Below are 10,890 nucleotides of genomic sequence, written 5' to 3'. Positions count from 1 at the left end.
AATCTACAGAAAGGGTAATTTTGTATATCATAATTGGGGATGTACATTAATTTATAGCCATTGTCTTATCCCTTTAGATCCCTGGGTCATATCTATCTTATATATACCCACCAATCATAATATTTGGGGGGAATTGGGTGGGATTGATAGGTGTAATTAGTGGTAAAGAAAGGGAAAGATTTGGGTTAAGGGGTATATCATTGGAGAAAAATAATTGATAGAATGTTAGGAAGGGGTTGGGAGTGAATGGATACATTATTAGAGAAAGAAGAGAAGATGTATTTTGATAAAAAAAAAGAAAAAAAGGAGGGGAAAATAACATTTAGGATAAGGAAAATAAAATAGGACAAGTTGATGAATTGGCTGGATAAATAAAAGTATATTGATATACTTGGCATTTTTAGATTTTTTTTCCAAAGATGAGAGGGGTGTTCTTATTATTTGGAGCATTTCTGTTCTGCAGCTCGGCATCTGCTGTCAAAGTTGGGCCATGTTTTTTAAAGATGGAGAATAGGTAATTTTTAACTTTACTTCATTGAAATAATTAACAAAAGTGTTATTTTCTTGTTTGTATGGATTCTTTTATATCATGCATATTTAAAACAAAGTAATTATTGAAATTAAACCATTTATTCACTTATAAGGACCCTTTAATTTATTTTTTATTTGCATAAGTCAATGTGTGTAAAAAATGAAGTGTATGTGTTAGGATTGTATAAAAAAAGAGCAACTGACTATATTAGAGTTAGTATTATACTAATTGAATTAACTTAATCAGACAGAAGTATACTATAAACTTAACCTTATCATCAAATTTACAAACATAATTAAAAATTGCCTAATCTTCAAGGAGATTTCCCTTTATGGAGGGAACAGTAGGTCCTCTGTATACCACTGAGACAGCAGAGGAGTGTGAGAACATTTGTATTGGAATGCTCAAGTGTATGGCATACACTTATGAGGTTGTACCATAATATTAATCCTTATATAAAAGTAACAGGATCCATGTCTGTTTGTCTGTGTGTACCTAAAGATCTCACTAACTTCTGAACTGATATGAGTCTACTTTAGATTGTAGCTCCTGGGAATATTTATAACTTTTTTAGGAGGATAACACAGGAAATCCCCCCCCCCTCCCCTTAAAAAAAATATTTTACTTTTCCCTTAAAAACTAAAATTGTTATGCGGTCTAACTTCCCTCCCAACCTACCTCAATTGAACCTAGAGGCCTCTTGGGGCATAGGTTCTAGTATACTATACTATACTATACTATACTATAACATTTTTAACATTATATGATAATAAATGATAGGAAGAAGCTATTTAATTCCAGAATTGTTACCTCTTAGTGCCATGTATTATTTTTCTAATTTTAGTTTAGTTCAAAGAAGTGTTTCATCTACCACTTTTACCCTGACATTGGAAATAATGAAAAAGAAATTGATTGTAAGGTATTTTAGGCTGTGTTGTATCAAATATTACTTTTGCTATTACTTGATAATGCTTTTATGAATTGAAATTTAAAAGTAAAAGTATCCTTTTAATTATTTCTGCAATAGTGTGAACTATATTTCAAAAAATTTATCATTTTATTTCTTATTAGGAACCTTGTGTCACTTATTACATTGGCCTCCCCACCTTCTGTTACAACATATCAACAGATTATATTTTCTAGTAAGTACCAAAGAACCACTTTTTTATCATTCTAATTTACATTCAAAAGGCTTTACTACATTAAAACAAAGTATTCTGTTTTTCATTCTCTCAATCTGAAAAAGTAGTAAAAAGAAATTCTTAGAACTAAGATTAGAATTTGATTATTACTCCTCTATTTTACCTCAAAAAAATTTTTGTTTTCTTTTCCTCTTATTTAAAAATTTATATTTTTGTTATAGTCGTGCCTACCTCACCAGACTTGACGACTGTAATACCTACTCAACTTTGTGTAAAAGTATTCATGTTCTAGAGGTAAATAATTCAATTAACAACGTTCACTAATAATAAATATAATTAGAATAGAATGAAAAATATAAGCACAAATTATTATCTCAAATAATGTGGTGACAAAATATTTCTAGTTCATAGAATAGTTATTTCTTTCATCATATTAAAACGACTTTCCACGGATATAGAATGTACAATTGTAAGATTAAAACCAGTTTTTTTAGCCCCGAGATGCCAAAGGCAAGGGCTAAAAAAACTTGTTTTAATCTTATGATTGTACATTTCTATATTCATAGAAAACTGGATATAATAAGATGCTAGACATAGTTTTTTCGTATGGATGAGAACCGGTTCCTATCCACCGGAATATGAGAAAAGATTTTATAAATATGATATTTATTATTGTAATCTATCAATGACATTCATTCACTAGGCTGAAGCAAACTCCTCCAAAGATGTTGTGGAAAAGATGAAGACTGAATATGAGGACAATAGCAGACTATTTTTTTTTCTCATCTAAGCAAAGCTGATCTATAACTTACCTTCCATGTCTGTCCTTAATTAACCAGTACATCTATACACTTACTAAATATACATTATTTACACTGCTCTAAATCAAAATGGGTTGCTGTTTTTTTTTCCCATGTAAGGTTTTCTTGTAATGTCATGAGCTATTCTTCTGCTTATGAATGCAATTAAACATCTACACTATAACACACTTGGTTTGATTGACTTTCTGTAATTACTTAGGAGTGTTTTTACATTTACATTTGATAACAAATAAATAACTACAAAAAAGTTAACTTTATACATTTGTGTATCAATTATGCTTTTATTCGGTAAAGCAGATTATATACAATGTTCAGATTCTTAAACATGTTGTCATCCTTGTTGTAATCTATGAAATCCATTTTGTACATCATTTTCCAAAACAATAAAAAAATTATATATAGTTTATTAAAACTATATATCTATTTATCATTTTCTACATGGTCTATTGCTATTTATACCTCTTGTATACCTTCAACTATATCAGTATTTTTTGTAACCAAATTACAATGCACTATTTACTTTAGACCAAGCTGAATGTGCAAGAGGAAAAGTTCATTGAAATGGAAAATGCTTTACAGGTATGTTTCTTTTATTCTATACCAGACAGATGGATAGACAGACATTATTTTTAAAAACAGTAATTTTACTTAAAAATCTATAGACAAATAATAAACAAAATTAGTATATCTCTTGTTTACCAAGACATGATTTAAATATCGATATATCCTTTTCTTACAGGCCATGTTGTATGTTACTACTTATATATATCTTTTCAATAATGTTTAGTATTTTTTTATATCTAAATCACAATAAATTATCTACTTTAGTCCAAACTTAATGTGCAAGAGAAAAAGTTCATTGAAGTGGAAAATTCGCAAAATGCTTTAAAGGTATGTTTCTTTTATTTTATACTAGACAGATGGACAGACATACATTATTTTCTAAAATCGTTTTATTTAAAAGTCTATACAAATTTAAAAAGAAATGAGTATACCTATTGTTTACCAAGATTGTGATTTAAATATCTATAGATCCTTTTCTTACAGGTCATGTTGTTTGATAATACTTATATCTTTTCAACAATGTTTAGTATTGTTGTAACCAATTTAATACAAAATATTTACTTTAGTCCAAGCTAAACGTGCAAGAGAAAAAGATCACTGAGATGGAAAATGCTTTTAAGGTTTGTTACTTATATTCTGTGCTATATTTATTGGAATATTCATCCACTTGCAGTATATCTAATATACACTGTATCTAAATATAAATATTCTAGTGTTTTCTCTGATATTAAAATAATATTACTCTACCAAAAACTAAACTAAAGGAATAAAATTTATAACTGCACTTATCTTCCCCCCTCCCCCCAAAAAAACACCCCAAAAAATTCTGTATACCAATACAAAAAAGGATCTAGTGTGAAACACCCTCCTAAGTAACAAATTATTCTTTTTAAAACATAAATTGAAAATGGGTGGGTTAACTTCCTCTCCCACCTCCCCTTAAGTGCCTATAAAGGGTTCTAGGGGCCCTGTATATCTATTTATAATTTTCTACATGGTCTATTGCTATTTATACCTCTTGTATACCTTCAACTATATCAGTATATTTTGTAACAAAATTACAATGCACTATTTACTTTAGACCAAGCTGAATGTGCAAGAGGAAAAGTTCATTGAAATGGAAAATGCTTTACAGGTATGTTTCTTTTATTCTATACCAGACAGATGGACAAACAGACATTATTTTTAAAAACAGTAATTTTACTTAAAAATCTATAGACAAATAATAAACAAAATTAGTATATCTCTTGTTTACCAAGACATGATTTAAATATCGATATATCCTTTTCTTACAGGCCATGTTGTATGTTACTACTTATATATATCTTTTCAATAATGTTTAGTATTTTTTTATATCTAAATCACAATAAATTATCTACTTTAGTCCAAACTGAATGTGCAAGAGAAAAAGTTCATTGAAATGGAAAATGCTTTACAGGTATGTTTCTTTTATTCTATACCAGACAGATGGACAGACATACATTATTTTCCAAAATCGTTTTATTTAAAAGTCTATACAAATTTAAAAAGAAATGAGTATACCTATTGTTTACCAAGATTGTGATTTAAATATCTATAGATCCTTTTCTTACAGGTCATGTTGTTTGATAATACTTATATCTTTTCAACAATGTTTAGTATTGTTGTAACCAATTTAATACAAAATATTTACTTTAGTCCAAGCTAAACGTGCAAGAGAAAAAGATCACTGAGATGGAAAATGCTTTTAAGGTTTGTTACTTATATTCTGTGCTATATTTATTCGAATATTCATCCACTTGCAGTATATCTAATATACACTGTATCTAAATATAAATATTCTAGTGTTTTCTCTGATATTAAAATAATATTACTCTACCAAAAACTAAACTAAAGGAATAAAATTTATAACTGCACTTATCTTCCCCCCTCCCCCCAAAAAAACACCCCAAAAAATTCTGTATACCAATACAAAAAAGGATCTAGTGTGAAACACCCTCCTAAGTAACAAATTATTCTTTTTAAAACATAAATTGAAAATGGGTGGGTTAACTTCCTCTCCCACCTCCCCTTAAGTGCCTATAAAGGGTTCTAGGGGCCCTGTATATCTATTTATAATTTTCTACATGGTCTATTGCTATTTATACCTCTTGTATACCTTCAACTATATCAGTATATTTTGTAACAAAATTACAATGCACTATTTACTTTAGACCAAGCTGAATGTGCAAGAGGAAAAGTTCATTGAAATGGAAAATGCTTTACAGGTATGTTTCTTTTATTCTATACCAGACAGATGGACAGACATACATTATTTTCCAAAATCGTTTTATTTAAAAGTCTATACAAATTTTAAAAGAAATGAGTATACCTCTTGTTTACCAAGACATGATTTAAATATCTATAGATCCTTTTTTTACACGCCATGTTGTATGTTACTACTTATATATATCTTTTCAATAATGTTTAGTATTTTTTTATATCTAAATCACAATAAATTATCTACTTTAGTCCAAACTGAATGTGCAAGAGAAAAAGTTCATTGAAGTGGAAAATTCGCAAAATGCTTTAAAGGTATGTTTCTTTTATTTTATACCAGACAGATGGACAGACATACATTATTTTCTAAAATCGTTTTATTTAAAAGTCTATACAAATTTAAAAAGAAATGAGTATACCTATTGTTTACCAAGATTGTGATTTAAATATCTATAGATCCTTTTCTTACAGGTCATGTTGTTTGATAATACTTATATCTTTTCAACAATGTTTAGTATTGTTGTAACCAATTTAATACAAAATATTTACTTTAGTCCAAGCTAAACGTGCAAGAGAAAAAGATCACTGAGATGGAAAATGCTTTTAAGGTTTGTTACTTATATTCTGTGCTATATTTATTGGAATATTCATCCACTTGCAGTATATCTAATATACACTGTATCTAAATATAAATATTCTAGTGTTTTCTCTGATATTAAAATAATATTACTCTACCAAAAACTAAACTAAAGGAATAAAATTTATAACTGCACTTATCTTCCCCCCTCCCCCCAAAAAAAACACCCCAAAAAATTCTGTATACCAATACAAAAAAGGATCTAGTGTGAAACACCCTCCTAAGTAACAAATTATTCTTTTTAAAACATAAATTGAAAATGGGTGGGTTAACTTCCTCTCCCACCTCCCCTTAAGTGCCTATAAAGGGTTCTAGGGGCCCTGTATATCTATTTATAATTTTCTACATGGTCTATTGCTATTTATACCTCTTGTATACCTTCAACTATATCAGTCTATTTTGTAACAAAATTACAATGCACTATTTACTTTAGACCAAGCTGAATGTGCAAGAGGAAAAGTTCATTGAAATGGAAAATGCTTTACAGGTATGTTTCTTTTATTCTATACCAGACAGATGGACAGACAGACATTATTTTTAAAAACAGTAATTTTACTTAAAAATCTATAGACAAATAATAAACAAAATTAGTATATCTCTTGTTTACCAAGACATGATTTAAATATCGATATATCCTTTTCTTACAGGCCATGTTGTATGTTACTACTTATATATATCTTTTCAATAATGTTTAGTATTTTTTTATATCTAAATCACAATAAATTATCTACTTTAGTCCAAACTTAATGTGCAAGAGAAAAAGTTCATTGAAGTGGAAAATTCGCAAAATGCTTTAAAGGTATGTTTCTTTTATTTTATACTAGACAGATGGACAGACATACATTATTTTCTAAAATCGTTTTATTTAAAAGTCTATACAAATTTAAAAAGAAATGAGTATACCTATTGTTTACCAAGATTGTGATTTAAATATCTATAGATCCTTTTCTTACAGGTCATGTTGTTTGATAATACTTATATCTTTTCAACAATGTTTAGTATTGTTGTAACCAATTTAATACAAAATATTTACTTTAGTCCAAGCTAAACGTGCAAGAGAAAAAGATCACTGAGATGGAAAATGCTTTTAAGGTTTGTTACTTATATTCTGTGCTATATTTATTGGAATATTCATCCACTTGCAGTATATCTAATATACACTGTATCTAAATATAAATATTCTAGTGTTTTCTCTGATATTAAAATAATATTACGCTACCAAAAACTAAACTAAAGGAATAAAATTTATAACTGCACTTATCTTCCCCCCTCCCCCCAAAAAAACACCCCAAAAAATTCTGTATACCAATACAAAAAAGGATCTAGTGTGAAACACCCTCCTAAGTAACAAATTATTCTTTTTAAAACATAAATTGAAAATGGGTGGGTTAACTTCCTCTCCCACCTCCCCTTAAGTGCCTATAAAGGGTTCTAGGGGCATAGTATCTAGTATTGTGTAAAATAAAAAAATTTTAGGTTTTTAAAATCCTTTAAGACCCCCCCCCACCCATAAAAAAAACAAATAAGCTGTCTAGCTGTGCTGAAACATAAAGCAAGTCCTTTACCCAAATTAAAACTAACCCCCCACCCCAAATAAATGAAATATTAACAAGAAACCGTCTTCAATTTTGGACTGAAGGGAGAAGAGAAGTATTATATCAAAATATATAAACTCATAGGAGTCCAAATATTACTTCCTTCCTTTGTTTAGGAGCATGGCTTCTCTATAAGGGTATGTCCTTACATCACAACATCTCTAAATATATGGAAGCAAACATTTTAATCTAAACTTTACACCTATTAACAATCTATAATAAAAAAAAAACAGAAGTTGTATGTTCTCTATGTATAAGATGAATTTTGTTATACTTAAATACTTAACTTAACTTTTTAAAGTTTGAATACTGCTTTTTTGCCAAATAATCCACCTAACCCCCTCTATTTCCATTTATGATATTCATAAGTTAATAACTATTTTTTCTGTTATTCTTTATACTGAAGGATCCTTGGAAAAACAAAGAAAATTGAATTTTCTTACCTACAATTCAACATTCATTAAATTTTTTTCTTCTTTTCTGTTTGTACATTTTTTAGAAAAAAAATCAATCATTTCTTTCTTTACATAATTTTCCCAGCAGGAGTCTCATAAACCCTGTCTTATCAAGCCTAATCTAACCTTAAATAAATGCCAATTGCTGTAAATTAGCTGTTTTTAAAAAAAATTGGAGGTTTAGTAACTCTTTCTTTCACACAATTAAAATGATTGAAACTCCCTCCCCCCCAAAATAGGGTTAGCATATTTCTAATTAATATTTTGCAATTTAGTCCAAGCTGAACAAGCTAGAAGAAATAGCCATTATTAAGTGTTACTTGCAAGGATTCGAATTTGACTACAAAACAGGTAGAACACATTATAAATATATTTAAATACATAATTTACCTACATTTGCAACAATGACATCCAAGATTTAGATTTTTTAGTGTTGGAGGGAGGGAGGGAATACAAAGACACCTAAAGCAGGCAAAAAAACATTTTTTTAATAAGGCCTGTGAACCATATATGAATCACAGCCTTAGTTTGATTGAATATATAGAATAAGGTCTATTGAAAATATTAACATGTTAATAATCAAATGAATAGAAGCACACAATTTATGGGAGCATACTAAAATTTTATTTTAAATAATCTCATAGTTGCAGTAAAATGCAGGATGGGATGTGACTTTAAACTGTTATACACACAAAAATGATAATAAAGTAACAGGATATCTATCTGTTTGTCTGTCTATACCAAAGAATCTCAGTAACTGGTGAACTGATAAGGTTCTCCTTTACAGCATACTTTCTCCTGGAAAGTCCTGGAAAGGTTTGTATGGACATATTTTTAAGACTTGATTATAAAGATGCCTGTGTCCTAGGAATCAATATTTAAAAGTTAAATGAAGAACATACCTAATAGAAATAATTATCTTAAAACAAAACAAAATTTAGTTTTTAAATTTTAGACTTTTTTGTAATTGTGATCTTATGTTTAAGCAATTTTTTTAGCCTTTTTTCTATTAAGGAATTTGCTACAAAATAATTGAAGAACATCTTACTTGGGATGGTGCCAGAGAGAGGTGTAGAGGATGGAATGCTGATCTTATCAGTATCCACTCTCAGCAAGAAAACGATTTTGTATATAGTAAGATAATTTTAATTAAAAATTCACAAAATAAAGGAATACATATAAATTTTAAGTTTTTGAAATAATATTTAAAAAAAACAATTCATATAGTGTGTATGGCTAAAATTCCAACAAGGATAACAATGTCCTAAAGTTAAATAGTAAAAAGAAAATAAAACTAAGCTTACTACCTTATTCTAAACAGCTGAATACAAATACATAGTAAATGGTTACATTTCCAACAAAAGTGTTTAACAAATATTTCTCCAGATTATTATGTTTATTACAGGAAAGTTTATGTGGTAAGAAAGATTATATATTACATACTTTCATTATACTTGTATTATATTTACAATTAAAACTGGGGTTTAATTGTCATAGCATTAAACTCATTGGATCAACACTTAAAAATACATAACACTATGTCTAAATGTAGTAAATGTAAAATGTAGAAAAGATTTTGATTATACTTAATGTAACACAAATCAAGCGGATGATTATGTCATTATCTGGATGTTTACCTAACAGATAAAAATAAGAAGTTTATGGATCCACTTTATAAGCCATTTACAAAAAGTATCATCTGAACTAGCTGGGTTGATTGAATGTACTTTTTAGTGATCAATTCTATATAAAGGCCCTAAATATTTGGAGCAAAACTGATGGTAGATTTAATATGGTATATTTAAAAAATCTATTTAGACATTGATAAATCATTAAGTTCCCGTATTTGGATTGGCTTGAATGACCAAGCCCAGGAGGGGTCTTTTGTATGGGAAGATAAAAGCTCAGGTGAAGTGAACACTTTATATATCTTTAAAACATAATACACTCAATATAATTTTATATTAAAACAAGGTTAATTAATTCATAAAAGCAAAACTCAACTCATCAGTTGAACAGACATACAAACCTTAACAAATATTTGCATTTTAAAAAATAGAAATCATATAAAAAAGGGGGATGGGAGAGAATTGGTGGTAACGAATTTTGAAATAAAAAGGTCAAATTTAGGGGTTAAGAGTAATTTTAAGAAAATTTATTTTTGATGGTTTAATGTTTATTGTTTACCCTCAAAGTAGATAGAAATATGTCCCGGACTACAGCTTCACTATAAATAAGGGCCATATTGGTCTAGCTGGTTGCTAGAATTGTATTCATGGATAAACAGACAAAACACATATTGCTCATACTTTAGTAAATAATTCAAGGACAAAATAAAAATATGCGTTTTCTTCATATTTACATATTTAACAAATTTTGTAAAAGAGCTTTGTTACTTTTGGTTATAATTATCCTTGTTATTCATTTTAGTTGGGTACACAAATTGGCACAAAGGGTTACCTAATGGTGGCCGAAGATACAATTGTGTTTATGTAAGTTTATTACTAATTCTTATTAGAAACTCAATTAAAAACCATAAATTTGTTCTAGATAGTTCTTGTGTAAGTTTATTTAAAGTTTTCTGTAGATACATAAAATATTAGAATACTAGCGGTTTCGCCCCTAGAGGTAATTAAAATTTTTTTTTAACCCTTACAGATCGGGCCCCAATTCCCACCTTAATAGATCGGGGGGGGGGGGTCATATTGACCCCCCCCTCTATCTCAGCTTCTGTTACAGATAAAAACGTAAAATTTTTTTCTGGTGGTTCATGTGTATTTTTAGAGAAAATTACTTTTTCTAGTCATAGCGGCCAGACCGCTCCTTAGCCGCTTTTTAGCGGCCAGCCGCTAAATTTTAAAACAGCTGTAGAGCGGCCAATTTTGCAGCTAGGATGACCAAATTTT

General features: G+C 28.8%; 1 protein-coding gene across 1 annotated transcript; it reads left to right on the top strand.

The window, feature by feature from the left end:
• Positions 1 to 325: 325 nt before the first annotated feature.
• On the top strand, positions 326 to 10,480 carry LOC145304373 (uncharacterized). Its single transcript, XM_080146240.1, has 22 exons — positions 326 to 514; positions 851 to 962; positions 1,377 to 1,451; positions 1,604 to 1,674; positions 1,896 to 1,968; positions 2,378 to 2,431; positions 3,021 to 3,074; positions 3,324 to 3,386; positions 3,626 to 3,679; positions 4,141 to 4,194; positions 4,444 to 4,497; positions 4,737 to 4,790; positions 5,252 to 5,305; positions 5,550 to 5,612; positions 5,852 to 5,905; positions 6,368 to 6,421; positions 6,671 to 6,733; positions 6,973 to 7,026; positions 8,260 to 8,335; positions 8,999 to 9,118; positions 9,803 to 9,870; positions 10,415 to 10,480. Exons 1-22 carry the CDS (start codon positions 420 to 422, stop codon positions 10,478 to 10,480), a joined length of 1,485 nt encoding a protein of 494 aa, XP_080002366.1. The 5' UTR covers positions 326 to 419.
• Positions 10,481 to 10,890: the final 410 nt, after the last annotated feature.

The sequence above is a fragment of the Acartia tonsa genome, chromosome 13 (assembly GCF_053477335.1).
Source record: "Acartia tonsa isolate MP-2025a chromosome 13, ASM5347733v1, whole genome shotgun sequence".
Taxonomy (NCBI): Eukaryota; Metazoa; Arthropoda; class Copepoda; order Calanoida; family Acartiidae; genus Acartia; species Acartia tonsa.
This window is presented reverse-complemented; position numbering and strand designations above follow the sequence as displayed.